The sequence below is a fragment of the Tyto alba genome, unplaced genomic scaffold (genome assembly GCF_018691265.1).
Source record: "Tyto alba isolate M040663 unplaced genomic scaffold, T.alba_DEE_v4.0 Super-Scaffold_13, whole genome shotgun sequence".
In the NCBI taxonomy this organism is placed as follows: domain Eukaryota; kingdom Metazoa; phylum Chordata; class Aves; order Strigiformes; family Tytonidae; genus Tyto; species Tyto alba.
The window spans coordinates 21,259,146-21,280,168 of record NW_024881275.1 but is presented as its reverse complement, the minus strand read 5'-3'; the positions used below and the strand labels follow the sequence as shown (position 1 = coordinate 21,280,168).

Here is a 21,023-nt window from a genome sequence, read left to right as displayed (position 1 = left end):
GGATTATATGTCAGCAAAAAGTTCTTGCTAGCCTATGTAATAAACAAAATGGTAAATATAGAAATGGTTTCTTTCGCTTCACAGGCAAGGTATACATGTAATTTGGGATGCTAGGGGACAGTAGTTCTTGGATTATTGCTTATCACTTGATAAGGAAGACAGAATACCTTAAAGAATGACCTAAACATGATAAAGCTGCATTTTGCTAGAACTAGATTCAGGTTGTCTTGCCCTGCCACCCGACAGTGGAAAAAAAATATTGAAACGCCATTGTTTTTAATAGACGGTATGTCTTCACAGTAGCTGGTGTTTATCAGCTGGCAATGCAAAGTGCTTGTGAAAACTGCAATGCCGTATTTGTATTTTTATTTATAAACAGGAGGATTTTGACTACTTTTTCTTGAGTGATGCACAACCGACTCGGGCCCCGCGCACGACTGACGGGCCGAGCCGGAGCAACCACAGCACCTACTCGGCACCACCACCGCCGCGCCGCTCCGAAACGCCCCGTTTCCACGCAAGATTGCTGACAGATGACGCAGCACAGACAGACGTGGCCTCAGGCTCTGCGCGACTCGGGCCGGGGCGGGGCCAGCGTGGAGGGGCGGGGCCAGCGCGGCGGGGCGGGACCAACGCGGCGGGGCGGGGCGGGGCAGCACCGCGGAGGGTGCGGCGGCGCCCCACGCCGGAACTAACGCAGGTGCGGCGGGCGGGGCCGCCGTTGCTAGGCGGAAGTGCGGCGGAAGGCGGCGGTTGGCGTTTAAAGGCTCCGAGGCGGTAAAAGGGGGGCGAGCAGCGGCGCGTTCGTGTTCCGTTCTCCGCCGCGCGTTGTGGGCGGCTGCGCTTCCCGGACCCTGCCGCAGTGGGGAGATGGTCCCCAGGGCCGCCGATCGGCTGCTGATCGTCGTCTCCGTCCTGGAAGGCGAGTGGGGGGCGGGAGGGGTCGCGGCCCCCCGGCTCGTGGTCGTTATCGCCCTCCTGGAGGGTCGCTGCCGCCGGGTGTGTCTTCTCGGGTGAAGCGAGCGCGGTGAACCGAGCTGCGTTTAATAAGTTGCTTCTATTAAGAAGGCGATGGTCGTACAGCCAGGACAGGCCACCCCCAGGTTGTTTCTGGAGGTATTTACCCAAAACGCTATTTGAAAGGAGCGATGGAAGCGTCTTTTCCCTCCCGGAGGGGTTCTGGCTGTTGGCACAGGCGGCGCTCCGAGCCCGTCTGTGCCGTTTCAGGCCGGCAGCGGGGCCGCGGCCGGGCGCGGGGGCTGCGCGGCTGCGCATCGCCTCGGGAGGCCTCGGAGTCCGGGCTCTGCCTGACCATAAGCGGGCTCGTTTCAAGTCTCTGCCCCTCTTCTTTTTTTTTTTTTTTTTTTAAGTAGTGTTCTGGTGGTTTTATCCCCTGTCAACAGGCCACTGTAAGCTTACTTTTTTTTAGTATTGAGTGCCTAACTAATAATTCTTCATCCTGTATTTCTACAGATTACCCATCGTGAGGTGCAATTAGTGTGCAAGTGTGAGGGGTCTTCTGCTTGTTTGGGTGTTTTCTTCTGTTTTGAATTGTTTGGTGGTTTGTTTTTTTTTTTTTTTTTTTTTTTGCTTTCTCTCTGTCAAATAAATCCTATTATCCCTCTGTCCATTTATGTAGTTTGACAAGGTAGCCTTAAAATAAGCTTCTGTCCTCTGACATGTATGTAGCCCCTCTCTATGCTGTGATACATGTAAATTTTAAAAGGGCTGGCTTATTTTCCGATTTTTTTAATAGGGATGTGGGATAATTCTGAACCCATGACAAATTCAGTACAATTTTAGTCACCCTCCTAATCTAGTAGGGATTTTATTTCAGCAACAGTTGGTCGGAAAAACACCTTTCAATACTTTGATTATACTGTGTTTTTCTGCTTTGATATAGGACAGTGATAAAATCTGCAGTAGAGGCAAACTATTAAATCTCTCTCTCGCTGTTCATGTGATCTGTTCTCAGTTATAGATTTCTCAAAACTAAATCATACTACTTTTCTGTTTTTTTTTTTTTTTTTTTTCTCTTTCTTAATTGTTACTTAATGTTTTCCTATTTCTGGATGCTTCACAAATAGTCTGTTTAATGTTATGTTCTTTCCTACTTCTGGATAGTGGAAAGACTTTATTAATACGAAGAACATAGCTTTAGAGTGAGCGTGGGGAAGATGGTATAGCAAATAGACTTTTATGTAATAGGCTTACAGCATAAATCTGAACTCTCACTTCTTTTTTTAATGATGGCATCTGGCAATTACACTCTTTTACAGGGCGCTATTTTCCAAAACGACCCAAGCACATGCTTATAGTTGAAGCCAAGTTTGATGGTGAACAGTTGGCTACTGATCCTGTAGAGCATACCGATCAGCCGGAATTTGCTACGGAATTGGCTTGGGAACTTGATAGGAAAGCACTTCATCAGCACAGGTAACATTAGAAAGTTATGTCTAATTTGGAGATAAAATTTAATTTTCTTGTCTTTACAGCTACTGAAATACTATTTTTGCCTTACTGTCATCTGAGGCTTTTTTTTAAAACTTCTTAGCTGTATACTGATCTACTATAATGTTGCCGCAACAAACAAAAGTAGTATGTGGCAAGATAAGTGATGTTTAAAAAATAAAAAGGGTATGTTTTTACACTACTGAAAAAAAAAAACAGAAGCTTAAAGCAAATTAATAATGCTATGGTTCAAGCACTGGATTCGAGTTTTATGTATATTGTGACACAGAATTAGCTTAACTTCAAGCCCGAAAAGCCCATGTAAAATATTTTTGAATATGTCAAATAGAAGAGCTGCGAAAATGAATAAGGTTTCCATAATTGTGATTTGTTTTTGACTGACAAATTATATTATTACTTCTGTATTCTCTAACAAGTTAAAAAGGCCATATTATTGTTGATGTTTGACAAAAGAAAAATACCTAAATGTACCTTGTGTTAGACACCTTACCGATGCCTCTAAATATTGTTAGGTGCTTTACACAAAGATCTTGTGCATAAGTCCTATTTTTAAGATACCCTCTCAGAAGTGAAATTCTAGTTTCACGTGAGATGCAGTGCTTAGTTCTTGTACATGGGTGAGATTGGATTTTTTTGTCACTAACATCTTTTTAACAGCACTTGAGGCTCTATGAGCCTCCAATACACTCCTCTTATTCACTCATTCGTTCTCTCACTTAATGATGAGTCTTTAGATTTTCCATATAAACCCAGTTTCTGACCTACTAAAACTGGTTATGTAACAAATACTGTATCATTGGTATGCTTCAAACTTATGAATTATTTTTTTGAACTAATTGCAGAGGTAACTTTTACATTTCGGATTTCAACTGAGTTGTTCTTTCAGGCTGCAGCGTACACCTATCAAACTCCAGTGTTTTGCATTGGATCCTGTATCTTCAGCTAAAGAGAATATAGGCTATATTGTACTTGATTTAAGGGCAGTGCAGGAAAAGAAACAGGTATGTTATGGGATATAAAACTTTAAAAAATTGTTTTGACACCTGTACTTTTACAGGTAGTATAATTTGAACTACGGCACAGGCAAAACTTTTGAGTCTTGTAGTCTTGTTTTGGAGTATGGCTCCTAGTTGATTGTGTACTTTTTTGGTTGTGGTTTTTTTTTCAGAAGTGAGGCATTTTGACTCTATATAAAAACACGGGCAAATAAAAATACTTTTGTAGTGATCTTGCACTGATGAATTTGAAAATTGGAAGACTTCTAAGCAATAATTTTAAGCAGTTTAATTTAATTGCCTGGAAAAAATTATCAAGGCAGTTGATATTGAGCAACTGAACTGAGTCTCCATCATCATACCAAGTTTTAAGGTTTTTTTTTAAATGAGTCTGTGCAAAGGTGTGTTAGGTGATGAGAAGTTCTAGCCCCTTAACACAGCATAAACATAGTTGTTTTTAAAAGTGTAATTAATCAAAGTTCTATGTTGTGCTTGATCAAAACATAACTCTGATATGGGTCATAACAGGACCCTGGTGTCTTACTTTGACATCACACTTCTTAAGTGTTTGTAATCCACATAACTTGCTGTGCACTTTCAGTTGAGAATTTGAAGATTTTCTTTTCTAATTACAGGTTTATGGCATATTTTTCTTGCTAACTTATTTACTATATGGATTGGTGGAAAAGAGTATGTTCAGCTACTCTTTCAGGGATTGTTCTATGGAATGTTTTTATGTAATAGTGTACTCAAAATAGACCAAATGTTTGGAAATAAAAACCAAGGTATATATATTGCTGTAGATGATGATGTAGAAATGACAGAGCAAGGCTAATTTTTCTGTAACAATATTATATTATTTTCCCGATTTTTTTTAAATTGCTTTTGTTTTTTATTTTTAACTATGTAGGCACCAAAATGGTATCCTCTGCTTAGTAACAAGTACGCTAAATTTAAATCTGAAATAGAAGTCAGTGTTGTGTTGGAGACTGATTCAAAAGCAATGGTTGATGGCTTTAAAGCAAAGGAGGCACCCCCTAGAGAAGGGAAGGGTAAGTAACGTAGTAACAATATCACTCACTTCGATTTAAAAATGATCCTGTGCCAGATGAACATATCACTTCTTGCAAACGCATTAAGTCTTAAAAGAATTTCATAGCATTTCCAATACAAATCATTTACAGATGAATAATGTACCTTGTGGTAGTAACTTTATAAGGATGCTTTACTGCACTGATTGTGTGACTTTCAGGTGGACATTTATTGCAAACCAAATGATCTTTAAAATTAGTATCAGGAACTCATAATGTAGTCCTGTGGGCATTTTATTCATATTTCAGGCCTTTAGAAAGTTTTGTGATGAAGGAAATAAGATCTTCTTTACAAAATGCAGTGTCAGTAGTTTGGGCTTGGAATTACATAGTACAATATTTCATTTGTTGGGTAGGCTGCTTCTCTTTTCTGAGGGGTTTTTCAACTAATCTAAATCATACAGTACTTAAATCATGTTTTGTTGATAAGTTTTTGTAGTACTTAAAATGAACTGTTGGGATCCATTCCACTTCTAGCTTCCCCTATAAATTTGTCTCAAAAGTAGTGAAATGTGTCAAAAATCTATTAGAACTCAAATAATGCTAGTTGGGGAATTTATATATGCTGTGCTTTTTCATAATTTTTTCGATCTGGAATTTTTAATTCAAGTTACTAAAAACACACAAACCCAAAACAAACCCTTAAACTTGATTAAAAAACAAAAGGTGCCTAGAATGTATTTACTTCTTCCCTCACTTGCCACCTGAAAGCTTATATACTTAATTTCTAAAAAGTTAACCTCTCCTTAGAGCTAGTGGGTTTTCTCCTGTTTACTTTACAATAATTTGTGCTTTTGGCCTGACAGTACCTTTTTCCTAAATCTAAAATCATCATCTGCTTATCATGATCTGTTGCTGTGGTTTTGTAAAAACGAAGTGGTCAGTGGCAGTAAGTGTTTTACAAGGTTTATGGCCCAGACTTTGACTTGGTTGCATGACAAGAGTGGTTAAGACAATATTGGACATTCCAGTGTAAGCACTTAGGTTACTCCATCCTTTCAGGTTCACAACAAAGCACAGGGAATTTTGGACACCGTAAAGTTGGTAAAGGAGGCAAGGTGTGCATGTAAATGATTTATTAATCTTCACTTCCCGTGTGATCTTTCTGCCCAGAAGCTCTCCTACTTCTCATGACACTGGCAGAAAGTAGAAGAAATCCCTTATGCCTTCACACAGCACTGTCTTCCACTTCATGCATTGTCTGGAGTAATTGACACAAACAAGTTTGCCACCTTTTCCCTTTCTTCTGTCATCCCATGATTAGTCAAAACCATATTTAGGCAATGGAGGAAAATAAATGAGTAGATTTTCACAGGTTTGAAGTTAATGTTCCAAGCACTGGGTATGGCAAAGCTAGACTACCTAGTTCTAGTCTTGTCAGGTCGTTAAGGAGATATTTTCCTTTTAGGAATCATACACTTTGATTTGTTTATTTCTTTGCTTCACTGACCTAAGTGGTCTAGAATTTCCAGTGTTTGAAACGGAGCCTTTCAGTTCACAACCGAAAGTGTTGTGTGATTATCACTATTTGGTGTAACCTGAGGTGCTTTGAAATGTATTGAATTACTGACACTGTAGAGTACAAGCTTGAATAGAGTATTCTAAGCACTGAAGACTTAAGATGAAAAATCTTTAAATATTCCAAAGATCTGTTCAGTGAGACATGATACTTTCAAAAATCGAACAGGTTGTCGTGCAGCTGCTGTCTTATGTTTCCTTTAATGAGTAAAATCAACAGCATGGTAGACTTTAACCTAATGAAATAAAGTTCCAGTCACTGATGTTACTGTAACATTAAATAAAAATATTCACTAGCATTCTGTCTGGAGTTCAAAGTAACATCTATGCTCACTGAATAGAAGTTAATTTCAGAATTTTTTTGTAGCCATACCTAAGTATAATTAGGGACTTGTTGTGTTAATATGTTTTGGAGCCAAGCATCAGGATCTTTATTTGTAATTTTTCTTTCCACAGGTACGATAATTAAAATTACTATTATATATAGGATTTCTGCACCAATGAATAAGGTCACAAGTTACTTAATTTTTTTACTTCTCCCTTAGCATCTGCCCTTCTTCCTGGACTAGACCCTAAAAGTATTGTACCAATCTTGAATGAAGAAGAGGGCTATCATCAAATTGGACCAGCAGAGTATTGCAGAGACTACTTTGTCTTGTCTGTAACCATTGCATTTGCGACACAGTTGGAACAGGTTTGCTTCCTCGCCATGTGTGTAGTTTCTAAGTACTGTCCTATGTCTGTATTTTTGCCCTCCCATGCCTTATTTCTAGTTATGATTTTTCTATTGTGTTGGAAGTTTCTTGCAGTAAATAGCCTTCCACCATATTGAATTAATATACATTAATTAGAATTTTAAAATTTCATGTATTGTTTACATGTAAAAATATTTATGAAACGTGAGAATATCTTTGAAGCACTAGAATTGCATTTGCTTTAAATTACACACTTTGATAAAATGCGTACATTTATATTACAAAACAGTATAAAAAGTATATGTATGGACAAGATCGGTCTTCAATTTGTTGCCCATGTGCTGAAGCTCGAACGAGAAAATACCTTTCAGATCTATAAGATATATGGAACAGGAGAATTCATATGTTGCCTAGGGGAAGGACTTACTAGCTTGGATGAAGTACGATGCTAATGTGATCAGCTGCTCTGTTTATGCTGTATAGTACTTCATAGATAGATACACATTGTCTGATTTCAAACATAGGTATGCCCAAGTTACTATGAAATTGACTACTTGAAGCCACTGTGATTTTAATTGTTCTGTAACTCATAGTGTATGATAAACTCCCCTCAGCCTTGTCATCTTTTCTCAGAGAAAATAATTTTCTATGACAGAATTATAGGGCCTTGTGAAGTAAACTTATTGTGGTCACTTTGGGGTAGCTTGTGCCTTTTTAGGCCTTGAACTCACAGTTGCAGTGGCTACAGGATGAAGTAGATGTTTCTGGCTGTTCCAGTCCTTTATTCAGTCACATAAATTATTATATAAGTATCTAATCTGCGTTGTTTACTTACACTACAAATATTTTTTGGTGACACTGCTTATTTCTGAATATTTCTGCAGTGCTTGACATGATTTAATACATGATGTCGGTTACCTTTTGGCGCTGGTTAATCTTAAAGGTAGCTCAGAATGGATCATTTTGCAAGTTACTGGTATGCTTGTAAAGTAAGATTTTTTTTTTTAAATATTCATTTTGAGTGCTAATATAAAAGTTTTCTGTTTTTATTTGTGTAGTGCAAGCTAGGATTTAGGTCAGCTGCTCATTAGTTTCAGATTAGTTTAAGCTCTTTAATTTCCAAGATAATGCTTAAGGATTACTGTAACTGTACATTAATTGAAGAGATATATTCTTTTTTCCTGCATCTTTTTTAGTTAGTTCCTAGTACTATGAAGCTTCCTGAACGACACCCTGAGTTTTTTTTCTATTACTCGTTACTGGGAAATGATGTCACAAATGAACCTTTCACTGATTTAATTAATCCAAACTTTGAGCCGGAAAGAGCTTCAGTTCGAATCCGTAGTACAGTTGATGTCCTTCAAGTTTATCTTTGTGCACAGTCGAAATTGCAGGTAAGCTGTTTCTTCTCAAATGTGCATGAAAATCATGAAAATGAAAGACATCAAATGTGTCTCAGTCTGAAACTGGAAAGCATTTCTCATTGCAAAACTAGATGGTATCACAGTATTTTGGCTCAAATAAAAGTTGGTCCTCTTGCTGATAGGAGGGAAACACTAGCAGCAAGTTTCCCAGCTCATGGAGTGCAGTCTCTTTAGTATGGCCACTGTAGTAAGCTTGGTTACATGTCATGGTAAAAGGTGTTGATACATGATATTCCCAAAGGGCCAATGTGCCATTCTCAAAGCTCTCAGCTGTGGGACCTGCTCTGCAATCAGACCATCTGCAACCCATTGTCCTGCTTTATGCCTGTGACAACCTCACCAACACCAGCTGCTCAGGTCACTCTTGCCTAAGTTATAAAATCACTGCTCTCAGCACTATTCATGAATAATAAGGGAGGTCTGGCTTTTCCCCCCATTTCTTAACCAAATACTATTTTTAAATATACTATAGCCATATTTGGGCTGTTACAGGATATTGCATGTTTTCAGCTCTGCCTTTAAATGGGGGACATGGTTTAGTGGTGGAGATGGCAGTGTTAGGTTTACAGTTGAACTCAGTGGTCTTAAGGGTCCTTTCTAACGGATTCTATGATTATAAATATTGAGTAGTATTGAATGTGTTTATGGCAATCTGTTGTCTGACACGCACTTAACTACCTAAACAGCAAGAGACTATTTAATTGAGAGTAGTATAGGATTTCTAATAACAAACCTGATAAATAAGACAGTATTAGTTATACAAAGTCTTGGATCTGGACCCTTTTATTTTTCCTTAAACTTGTACTGGCCATTCTAGTTTTGTTATCCAGATTAGTTTAAGAATGTTTCTGTTGAAATCTTACATTGTTTCAGAATTTTTTTTTTGTCTCAACTTCAAATATTTTTCTAATTACAGTTTTTTTGAGAAACATATGCACTGTGTTTAGAAATTAATCTTAGTCTATGGTCTTGAAGTAAAGTGTTAAATATGGCATATGTTATGTATGTACACATACAAATAATTATGCATGTCTATGTTAAAGAATGACTTCTTGAACAGGAGTTGTCGTGAAGTCAGATCCACGTCTTGATTTACAGTTTTCTTTATCTGACTTCTCAGTCAGCTTCTTAAAATTTGGGATATGGGATCAGAGCACTGTGTTCTGATACATAATACTTAATATATTTTTTCCAAAATGGAAGATTTTTGTCATAAAAGGTGCTAGCTGCTAGGGGTTATATGTATTTATATGTTGTATATGACTATTTGTATATATGTGTATGTATACACATGTATACCCACCTAGGTGCGTATATTGACAGCTGACACGTTTTATCATTAAAGTATTAAGTGTAGTAAATATTAAGGGTCAGAAGACAGTATTCTGATCTGCTAAAACAACCGAAGTGACACTTACTTGGGAAAGAGGGAGTTGGTATGTAAGTTTCAAAGAGTAAATTACCTTAGAGTATGTTCTTTATTTGAGATCCATCCCTTGCTTACATGCATAAATATTAAACTGTGGAAGGAAGAGAGAGCTGACTTTAGATTTGAAAAAGGAATTGTGATTCTTAACAGGAATTAAAAACATTTAATTCCAAAAATCCTTACTATCTAAGTGGTATCTATATGCAGAAAGGCTGAGTTTTCAAGTAACTTTTATCTTCACCTTGAAGTCATGCATTTTGTATGGCTGTACATTAAGGGCAAGAGTCTGCTCTGTTTAGAAATTGCAGACTATTGAATTCTTCCTCCAGAAGGGATGATGTGACAGCTTCTCAGAAGAGCAGTACAGTGATCTGCTACTGTGCTAGCACTGGGCAGATCTTACCTGCTTAATAGTGGAATTTCATAGTTGTCCTTATACTGCTTAAAACACTTCTCAGGATACAGGGACTAGACTAGGGATAATGGTTTGGATTTCTTGAAATTATGCTACCTTAAGTAATGGTGAACAGACAGTTCAAGTGGAAATGCACGTGCCAGTTACTTTCTAGCACTTTTGTATGTGTACAGATTCATCTTTGCTGTGGGGACCAGTCTCTTGGAAGCACTGAAATACCCCTGTCTGGACTACTGAAGAAAGGAAATATGGAGATTGATCAATACCCTGCGGCAATAGAAGGAACATTTGTCCTTGTTCCACCAAATAGAGCTAAACAGAAACTGCCACAGTTGCCTTTGGACATGGCTCCTACTGTTGGGGTATCTGTAATTCTGCAAAGTGAGAGCTTGAGTGCCCAGGTAGAGTTTACTCATTGTTGGTTTAGACACTGTTGCTCAGTTTCATGTTAAAAAAAAGTATTGGTATTTCTAAGCCATGTTTGACAGTTAACTATGTTAAAGAACAAGCTGCTTTATCTGAATAATCCTTTAACTGCTTAATTTTTAATATTAGACTATAAAAATGTCTTAGACAGAGTTTTTCAGTACAAGCCGTGATCAGTAAAACTGTATCATTTCATTCAGTCTTCGGTTCCCTTAAATGCTCCAACTGAACCTAAACAGCCACAGAAGAAAATTCTTTCACCTATTAGTGAAAAAACAGAAGGCCTGCAGCAGAGATCCCACAATGTCCTGTCTCAAGGTGACCACTCTTCTGTAACAGAAGATGAAGCAACAGAAAGTGAAGTGGAAAGTCTTAAGTTTGAAAAAGGCACGAAACTAAAGAAGAAGGGTATGTAGTATATGATTTTTTTTCCCCAGTTGTCAAGTGTGGTCTTGGATCATGTACTATTCATTTGGAGTGATAAATTTCAGGCAATTAAGAATTACTTGTATATGTTGTAATATGAACGTGGTGGTTGTTGAAAACACTTAGAAGAGACAGATGTGAGTTTTGGTGGTGTGTAGATTACAAGTAATGTGGATGGTCATCAGCTTGAAAAACAATACCACAAATATTTGGAATTCCCTGAATTTGAGAATGGGAACTTTCAGTACAATATCCATGAAGAAACTGACTTGCTCAATGTGGAGATGAAATGGTTTAATGTTCGTATTTATTAAAAAAAAGTCAGGGGAAATGTGTGATTTCAAGATTTCTAATGAATTTACTGTGTGGATAATAAATAGTGAAAATAAGCATTCATAATGCACAGATTTCTGGACAAAAACAAGCAACTAGGCTTTTGTTTGTTTGTTTTTACATTATCCTTTTATAGGGACTTGGTAGCCCACATAGCCTTCTAAGACTTCCTTTTGTTTTGAGAACTCCCTGGAGAAGTCAAACAGAGATGAGAGTAAGAAATAGTGTAATCATAGAGTAAATCTCAGAAGGTTAGTCAGCTAAACATTACTGAACATGTGTCGTCTTAAAAGATGATTTATGAATAAAGCAGAACAATTATTTTTCTAATTATATTTGTATTACTATTCTCTTGAGATTAGTTCTGAAGAAACCTGGTTCTGTAGAGGAAAATCTGTGTCCTAGAACATGCTCTCAGGGTTTGTCTGCTAAATCAGCCAAATACACTTTTAATCCTAACTGATCTTACCTAAGCAAGGATTAAGTCCTTTATATGAAATGTATCAAGAAAACGTATTGTTAACTCAGCAACTAGTTTGAATCTGCAGTTAAGAAATCCAGGATTGTGCTTATCTTTTTAATAGTAATAATAACATAAATCTGTTTTGGTAATATGTACAACATGTAATTTCACATTTATCTTTCAGGGCTGGTGGCTGAGTCTTGCCAGAAGATTAATAAACAGTATACTGAAGAGCTTCCACTTTTCAAACCGCAGAGCAGAGCAAAGTCACCTGTATTGTCAGATCTGCAGAATTCTAGTAATGCAAAATTTATCAGATTTAGTACATTGAATGAAATTGGAGTATAGTAGCAGCTTAAATGACTTGTAACAGTAGGCTGTTTGCAGCTTTTGTTGTGTAGCAGCCTTAAACTTCTGTTCAGCCATGTCATTGCCACAAGCAACCTAGTGACATTTTATCTGGATCACTGAAAACTATTTAATTCCTATGTTGTGCTGCTGTTGAAGTGTTACTGAATTTTTTTGTATTGTTACTGTTAATGAAAATAAACAGTCAGAAACAAGCAGGAAAAAATAAAGTCAATGCTAGCAGTGAAGTATTTCTTTAAAAGTTACAGAAATTGAAACATTTTAGATAATAGTGTGAAGAAAGGATCAGAAAAAGTAGCACTTAGGAAAGGCAGTTGAATTCTTCTCTGACAGTTTCTTTGCCTCCTTCTCTGCCTTAATATCTTAAACATTTTTTTGAGGATATCTTTTGGATAACCTGTCTGTAAAGCTTGTAGTTTGACCTTTCTACTCTTTGGAGTTAGTATTGGGTCCCAGTGCAAGGACTTGAGAAGCCTGGATGCAATTGGACAGGCCCTCCCTGTAGCTTCTGCTTCCTAAATTATAAAATGGATGTCACAGTAGGTGGGTTCTGATCAAAGAGCACAAGCAGATGTGTGTTACAGACCTGGCTAGAGCATTTTACTTTATTTCAGCAGTTCTGCTTTGGACCAGTAGTTAATGTTGCTGTACATTAGCACTGTAATTGATCTGGTGTTTTGTCTTTTTCAGTCCCAGACTGAAGAGGTTTGTTAAAGCAAACCAAGTTACTACAAATGGTTTTTTATAAGCACACCTCTTCTGTGTGCTCTTCAGTTTGCCTAGGAACACAATTATGTAAACTTGAAGCTGATGTCTTTATACCATCCTTTTAAAGAATTCAGTATCTTGGATCTTAGTCTAAACTTTGAGATATTTACATGGCTTTGAATACTTTCTAAAAAAGGAAAAAAAATAAAGATTCTTTTAAGAAGATTTCAGGTATATAGAGGTTTTTGTGCTTTTTCATTGGAAGCAGTAACTTAAAAGTAGAGTGTCTATTATTCATAAGTATTAGCTTATACTACAAGGAATTGAACTCTTGGGGAAGCAATCTATCTGTACCTGCGTTTTAAGTGTGAGACCTATCTTTAATACATATAGGGCAGAACAAATTATTAAAAATATGCACAAATTCTCTTCTGTGTTTTCAGCTGATAATGGTCCGGTAGCTGCATCTCAACCCAACTCTGTGGGTGCATCCAGTTCTGAGCCTGTGTCAGCACAGAAAATTGTCATTCCAGCAGCCTCTCACCATTTTTGCTTTTCAATAGACTTACAAAGTATACGTGGCTTGGAAGTTGGTTTTCCAATAAATTGCATTTTAAGGTATGATTTTTTTTTTGTTGATCTTGGTAATAACAGTATCTTTCTTTTCAATACCTTCATAATCTGAATAACTACTGGCAATATGCCACTTCATGTCTTTTACCTTTACATAGCTTATTTTCAGTAGTGAAATAATTTGGAAAGGTCATCTGGCTCATCACTGAACTTCTGAGCATTACAGCATTAAAGATAGTACGTAACACTTCAGCTGCTCTGTAATTTGTATTAAATCTCACTTGAATATGTGAGCTCAGACAATACAGATCATCATTCAGTTCTTAGAGGAAATGGAGGATTACTTGTCTCTTTACTTACTGGCTGCCTTTCCAACTTACCAAAGGAGTGATTTCTGTAACTTTCCATGTCTCCAGCAAGAACTCCTTGTGGTGTTTTAGTGAGGGACAGATCACCTGGTCTGTGTGTGACAGTGAATCTAATGGAAACACATTCTAGTATTAGGTGAAGAACCAGTGTAGTAAATTCATTATCATTCTGAGAGGTAGTATCAGGGCTTGTTGATAGTTGTTGCATAAAAGAAGCAAGACTTAATAGAGAGAAATAGCATATTTTGTTACATTCATTTATGGAGTTACAAAAAATAAGAGCTTTTTGGATACGTGAGTTTTGTGCCTAAAAGAAAAATGGAGAACTACCAGTGCTGGTCTGGAACAATTGCTTAGAGATTAGTTTGTTACTGCTGTCAACAAGAAAGAAAAGAATGAGCAAGCTTGTGGAGAATAAGCAGATGTTATCTGGGAGGTGATTGTTAAGTTGGAGAAATAAGAACTAAAAAGGTGAAGGACCAATTAAGGGTATTGAAAACAGTATCTGTGTGCAGGTTGGGGTTTGACTGGTTTTTGAACTTTGCCAGTGAAGAGTGAAACTTTCTTTTATCAACTTGCTTGTTCTGGTTTAGGTTTTCCGTAGAGTTTAGGGTCAAAAGTTTGTAGATACAGAAATTATTTTTTTGCTTAAAAGAACAAAAATTTCTACTAGTGGAATATTAGTTATTGGTGGCATATGTGACTTCAGTGGTTCATCCTTTAGGGCTGTTTCGGTGCACAATATGAAGTATAATTCTAAATGGTGATTCAGTTTGAGAGGGTTGAATATTTGTGGCTGTGGAGGTGCATCTGCATTTGCTTTGTGTTTGTTCTGACAGTTTTGTTTGATGCTGTTTTAACTGGCCATCAGGAAGTCTATTTGTGTTAATGATTCTTAGAGTTTAAGCTGTTTGAACTAAAGTGAAGAGGTGGGGTTGGTGTGTGGGGGTGGAATATTTTAAACCACAACTAATGTAGATTGCATCATTAATGGTTTTCTGTATAGACTATATTATGAAATAGTAGGTGGAAAACACTGTACAATGGATGGATTTCTGTCACATAAAAGCTTTTTCACATAACATCCCAAAAATTAATTTGTTTCAGAACAGTGACAACAAGTGCATGCCGTTTCATGCACTTCAATTTTTAGAGTCAGTAATGAATATGGCAAAAACTGAAGAGGAGAAACATCCAAACAGATAAAAGCTTTGTAAAGTTGCAGGGGGAAAAATTGCCTTTTCACTGTGATTGAAACACTATTTAATTCAGATCTAAACAAGCTCTTTAAACAGTTCTGCACAAACAGTTAAGTGTGGAATTTTCTAAGTGGCAGCATTTATTTTATTAGTGACTTACCTGAGAGATGGCATCATCAATTTGAGCAAAGCGAAGTTCAAGGGTTTCTTGGCCTCCTCTTTGTTGTAGTTGATCATACACTGAATTGTGCCAGTAGAGTAGTTTCAGGCCACATTGTAAATTATATTGGTAAAATGATTTGACTTTCCTTGTAGTGAATTAAACTGTGGGAATTAAAAACTAAATTACTTAAACGTGACTGAAATTTTCAAATGGTTCTGACACTGCATATATACATATTTAGTTATCAATTATTGTGTATTAGACCAGTTTTATCTGTAAATTGTTACAAATGTTCTCAAGTAGCAATCTGGATCTGAGTATTATGTTCCTTTCTTCTGTTTCTCTGTTCAGTTTTAGTAATATTCTGCAATTACATAAAGATTAATTCATATTGTGAACGTACAGGTTATTAAAGCTATTATGTCAAAAAACTCAGCAAATATATAAAGCTGGATCAGTGCTAAAGTAGATGAAAACATGAGTATTTGAGAACTAAATTCTATTGTTGGACCTCTTTGTGCAAGTTTTGCTATAATACAAGTCATGCCTCAGTAAAGGATGTCTAAACTGGTTTTCTCGCTGCAGAAAGTGTAAGAAAAAAATATGTGTTTATTATTATTTTATTATTTTTGTTATTGTTTTTATTAGGTACTCATATCCATTTTTTGGCAGTGCGGCACCTATTATGACAAGCCCACCTGTAGCTGTGAGAAAGAACATGGAAGTATTTCTTCCACAGTCCTACTGTGCATTTGACTTTGCAACTACACCTCATCAGCTTCAAGATACGTTCTTCAGGTAATATCTTAATTACAGTTCTTGTATTTTTTTGTTGTAAATGCAGTCGCAAGTTCACATTTTTTATTTAAGAGCATCAGTTTGAGAATTTAGTAAGGAATCCAAGTTCCAATGTCAACGAATATTTAATACACTGCTCTTCCAGTTTCTCTGTTACTTAGATTTAAAGTCAGGGACTCTAAAATTCTTGCTTTTATCTCTTGAGTATGTATGCAGTGATCGTTACAGAAATGTGCTATTGCTGTAAGTTGTTAAAGGTTGGTGGCATAGTTTTAACAAAGCATTACTTTGAAATTAAATAGCTAAGTTGTTTGTAATGCATGATGACTATCAGACACCTTTGAAAATATATTATGTACCTAGGAATTTGAGTACAGTTGAGGGCTGTGGCACAATTTTGCCAGTAGTCGCACCAGCTTTTGATAACTGATTAAGATGTGGAATAAATAATCATCAAAATCGTGGTATTCTGAAAGAAGAGGTGGAGGAGATGTATTCTAGGAGTGGCAGTGACTAAAACTTATTTATAGGTATTTATAAAAGATGATTTGTGTATGTAAAGATTATTCATTTAGTCACTTTCACTGCAGCATTGTTCTTTTTAATAATTGGAGAAAGAAATGATAATCTGACCAAAGTCAATCAGTCTTATTCCTCTGTGAGTGAGAGGCAGTAAACCCATCTATTTTTTTGACAACTTTTGACCATCGCTGATTTGGGAAGTTACTTTTAGAAGGTGATGTTGTTTTCCCAGATGAATAGGAATGCTGCTGCTTTTGTGTTGATGCCTGACACTAAAATCACTTCTTTGTTTCAGATTACCTCTGCTGGTTGAGTTGTGGCACAAGGATAAAACAGCTAAAGACTTACTTCTAGGGTTGGCGAGACTTCAGCTTTCAAATGTTTTGGCTTCAGAAAAAACCCGGTTCTTGGGTGGTAATGGTGAACAATGCTGGCGTCAGACTTGTAATGAAACAGTCAATATCACAGCAGCACAGGGGTAAAACTATTTTAAAAAAATTACTTATTCTGTAGCAAGTTTTGAAGAATTGCTTGTTTAGTATTTCCTTGAAAAAGGCCAAGCTTTTCCTGTTTACCTCTTTGATTAGGTAAACAGTGTGCTGAGTATTGGAATATATGGGTAGAAATAGGCATCCAAGAGGTTAAAAGTTAAATTGTCACAGGTGTATTGTGTAACCCCACACCACTACCAGAGTCATTGTAATAAACCTTTATATAATCATTAGTTAAGTTTTGCAAACAAGCAATTGTAAAAGATGTTATTGAGGCACTTTAAGTTACTTAACAATTACAAAAAGCTGCTGGTATTCCAGTAAATAGTTAAGACTGTTTGACCAGAATGTGCTTTTAGATACAGCTGACTTCAGTGAAAGTTAGGAGAACAGGTATATCCATACAGTGGAGAGGTTTCCTGTTTCAGAACTATATCCTGTGATAGTAGCAGGGATTTGAGCTTGTGTACATCAGAAGGAGCAGTGTTACTAGTTAATATTCTGTATGAAGATAGATATTAATTTCCATATAGTGATGATCTTTTTTATGTATATGAGGAAATATAATTTATAGTTACTTCTGTCTTGCATCCTTGTTGAAGATGCGAGCTCTGCTAACAATCAGTATCTAGACCCTCATCTTTTTCTGTGTGATCATGGAACTTGATTATGCCTTTAGAAATAGATATCATTGCTGTTAAGACTGAGGTTGGTTTTAAACGTTTAATCTACAGATAATTAAAACACGCTGTATTTGATACACAGGAAACTTCAGGTTACTGACACAAAGACTGATACCCTCCTTCTCCCAAACTATAGACAGTTGATTTCTGACTTGATTTAAACTTTTTTTGTGTGAAAACAAGCATGGTATTATTCTGCAGAGAGTTACTTTATGACCTCACTGTACATTGAGGTTCACACTTTTACAAATAATAAGTTTGTTAAAGTGAAACCTGGTTTTGCACAAAACTTCATGACCACTAGATGGCATTCTGAAAATATAATCAAGTCTCTACATTTTGCTGTGCTGGTACCTTTTTATCTTTGCTCTTGGTGTAGTATTCTGTGTAGGCTAATATGTTAAACTGGCTTAACCACATTTCTGATGTCCACTACCTTGAATCATGTTTTTTTTCTTAATTGGTGACTGGTAGAAAGTGGTAAGAATTTAATACAGTAATTTGTTTATGTGAAGTACAAATACTTGTTTTCATTTTTTTTTCCTTGCAAATAACAGTGTAGAAGGTTGCACCTTTGTGACAATACTGTTGTCTTTTCATCTTTACTGAAAGAATTTCTGTGAAAGCTACAGCTATGGTTAATTTCTGCAGCCTCTTGTTGCAGATTGCTTGATACCTATTTCTGCAGCTTCCAGGCTTCAGATGTTTGTATAGTTGCCTTTGCATCATTGAATAATTATAACTGAAATTATAGTTTTGTTTCTGACCAAGTACAAGTTTAAATTGCAGTGTACTCATGTTAGACTAGTGATCACTTTCAGTTACATGATTTGTGCATATTTCTTCTTTCTGTAAAGAAAACTACCATTGTTTACTACATTTTCTCTATGATTAGAGATGAGACATCCAGAGACGAACTGTTCTACTTATCAGAAACTGCAACTAATTTCAGATTAGTTTATTAATATACCAGTTATCTAGACATTTTTGTCTCTGTACAAGAGCAGTCAGATACTTAACCTATAAGTGGATTTGGATGTTAAGGATTTGTATAAGTTGTCAGTGTTCTGTGCTGAAACTTCCAGAAATGTGGGTTTTAGTAATCCAAGGATGGCTTGCCACACATGATATGTTAAGTGACTTACTATACTGTGGATAACTAGAAAGTTACTGTTAACATTTAAAAAAGCAAGACTAATGAAATTCATTGAGTATCTTAGAACAAAGCCAGCAGAAATACCTGTATTCAGCAGGTATATTTGTTTGAAAGATACAAGACTGCAGGTACAGTTTTGTATCATTCTCTTGTTACAGGGATGTGTTAATTATAGTAAGCTGTTAGTTAAATATGTTCCAAATGACAAGTTATCTATTGAAGTCAGAAAGCTTACTGTAGACGTATAAATCAGTCCCTAAGTTAAAACAATATACATGAGAGAGCATGTTTGGGTTCTCAAATAGGCAACTGCTTATAGTTCCTGAGCTTACACAGAACCTTTTAGCACTTCAACCTTGATGTTTTCTGTATTGTGTTACAGTTAATTTTCTGTACAGTTTTCATTAAAGTAACAGTCTAATGCTCTTTGTAGGTCAGGCAACAGAATAGCAGAGCTTTCATATGCTATCACTTTGGAAGACTACGGGCTTGTGAAAACGCAAGAAATTCTGGTGTCAGATTCTTCTCAAGTAAGTTTTACTTAAATCTTAACCTTTTCCTTGAACACTTCATTGAAAAGTTGGGTTTCCTGTTAAAAATACACTGTTGTTATGTCAGTGTGTAGGTGCTGGTCAACAACAGCATGTGCCTCACACACAGCCTCATTGTGCCTCCGAAAACCATCCAGAACCTCGAGAAACTCTTGAATACAAAGCAGCACTGGAGTTAGAAATGTGGAAGGAAATGCAAGAGGACATTTTTGAAAATCAGGTTTTTCCTGCTTGTCTTTATTTCCTCAACTGCATGACTACCAGAGAAGCTGTAGCAGAACTGATGAGAGGAGTATTCATTGTGTTTTTCTTAAACTTTGCCACTCTTTCAAAAAAGAACTAAATGTTGCTCATAAAGAATAATAAAATTTCATATGTACACTAATATCTTCCATACTTTTAAGGAAGAAGATTAATTCTCTGTTAAGTGGCTGAAGTAGATGCTAGGTAGTGAAATACAGAATACCCCCTTCAACAATTTCCCCTTACTGTTTATGAAGTACAGTAGATATTCTAGATTCAAATCCTTATATACACGTTTCTTTTATTCTCAGTCAAAATCTGTCACTGTGTTTCTACTCTTTAAGTATTTCTAGGTGTTCTTAGTCACATGCTGCTTTTTAAAAGATTCTGAGAGTCTAGTTCATATTTGTTAGGATATTTTTCTGAAATTTTAGCTTACTTTGCATTTTGTACTTAAGGGTAAGGTATATTTTTCATGATCAGAATCATACCTTGAGTTATATATGTCAATGTACAAAACTTAGTTCTTTTGCTTCAAGGCTTAGTTCTGTTAGAACTCTGTCCTTTAAAGTTGTACTTTCAGCAATCTTGATTTGGTTTTCTGTTTTGTGGGTTTTGTTCCTTTTTTTTTGCTTTTAAAAGCTTAAAAAGAAGGAGATGGCCCATATGCAAGCACTTGCAGAAGAATGGAAGAAAAGAGATAGAGAGAGAGAAGCACTAGTGAAGAAAAAGGTAAGGAGACTCATTCTTGCTGAAAGTCTCATAAATCTCGTATCACTATAAAATTTTACATATACCATTACTATACCATAGAACAAAGAGTCTGTGATGAGTCTTCACACCTAATATACATGAATCTAGTCTACAACAGTGCAAAAAATTAAAAGTAGCCCTTAATCATAGAATACTTGTTAGAAATCCTTTAGGTTAACTTGCTTTCTTTTGAGGGCTTTTTAACTTTAATTGCCTTGCACTTGAATGGTCAAAAGCACTTGTGCATCCCAGCTGTGCATCATAACCTGTTAGCCTTTATTGTATTGGAAAGAAAGGCTCTTCACTGTGATATGTTCATTAAGAGCTGGAGATGTGTTTTATATGTAAAATTCCAAACAAAAGTTGTTAATATTTTATACCGAAGCAAGAGTAAAGTCTTTACTTGCTTAAAACGTTATTTTTAATGCAGAAAAAAAGCCTTTTTTTTTCTTTTAGGTAGCAGAATACACTGTTTTGGAAGAACAACTTCAGAAAACCCTGAGAGATCTAGATAAGCGAGAAAGACAGCTTTTTAGTGCTGAATTAGAGGTAAGAAGTGTTTGATCATTTTAAACAATGCAAATGTATAAGCGATTTCTCTGAAGTTTGAGTTTTCATATAGAGACAAATGTGACTACTGTACAAGAACTGAAATAGCCACATTCATACTGATACATAGAGTAGAGCTAATAATTTAAGGCAAGTTTTGCTACAACTACAATTTTTTTTTACTGAAATGGAAATTCAGTGAACTTTTAA

The 21,023-nt window shown here is 36.3% G+C and overlaps 1 protein-coding gene across 4 annotated transcripts in view; it reads left to right on the top strand.

Annotated features, from left to right (window-relative positions):
- The first annotated feature begins 740 nt into the window (after positions 1-740).
- Positions 741-21,023, top strand: part of CEP120 (centrosomal protein 120) — a 39,984-nt gene continuing 19,701 nt past the window's right edge. For 2 of the 4 annotated variants that reach the window (XM_042787891.1, XM_042787889.1), the window contains exons 1-16: positions 741-922; positions 2,280-2,436; positions 3,359-3,473; positions 4,378-4,519; positions 6,622-6,770; positions 7,968-8,165; positions 10,213-10,440; positions 10,666-10,873; positions 11,872-11,985; positions 13,208-13,382; positions 15,716-15,865; positions 16,683-16,865; positions 19,151-19,247; positions 19,336-19,488; positions 20,154-20,243; positions 20,721-20,813. In XM_042787891.1, the coding sequence (XP_042643825.1) occupies positions 871-922; positions 2,280-2,436; positions 3,359-3,473; positions 4,378-4,519; positions 6,622-6,770; positions 7,968-8,165; positions 10,213-10,440; positions 10,666-10,873; positions 11,872-11,985; positions 13,208-13,382; positions 15,716-15,865; positions 16,683-16,865; positions 19,151-19,247; positions 19,336-19,488; positions 20,154-20,243; positions 20,721-20,813 (2,304 nt within the window). In that variant the 5' untranslated portion in view covers positions 741-870. Of the gene's footprint in view, positions 923-2,279; positions 2,437-3,358; positions 3,474-4,377; positions 4,520-6,621; positions 6,788-7,967; positions 8,166-10,212; positions 10,441-10,665; positions 10,874-11,871; positions 11,986-13,207; positions 13,383-15,715; positions 15,866-16,682; positions 16,866-19,150; positions 19,248-19,335; positions 19,489-20,153; positions 20,244-20,720; positions 20,814-21,023 lie in introns of those variants that run through there. The other 2 variants (XM_042787890.1, XM_032984068.2) reach the window with 2 other exon arrangements.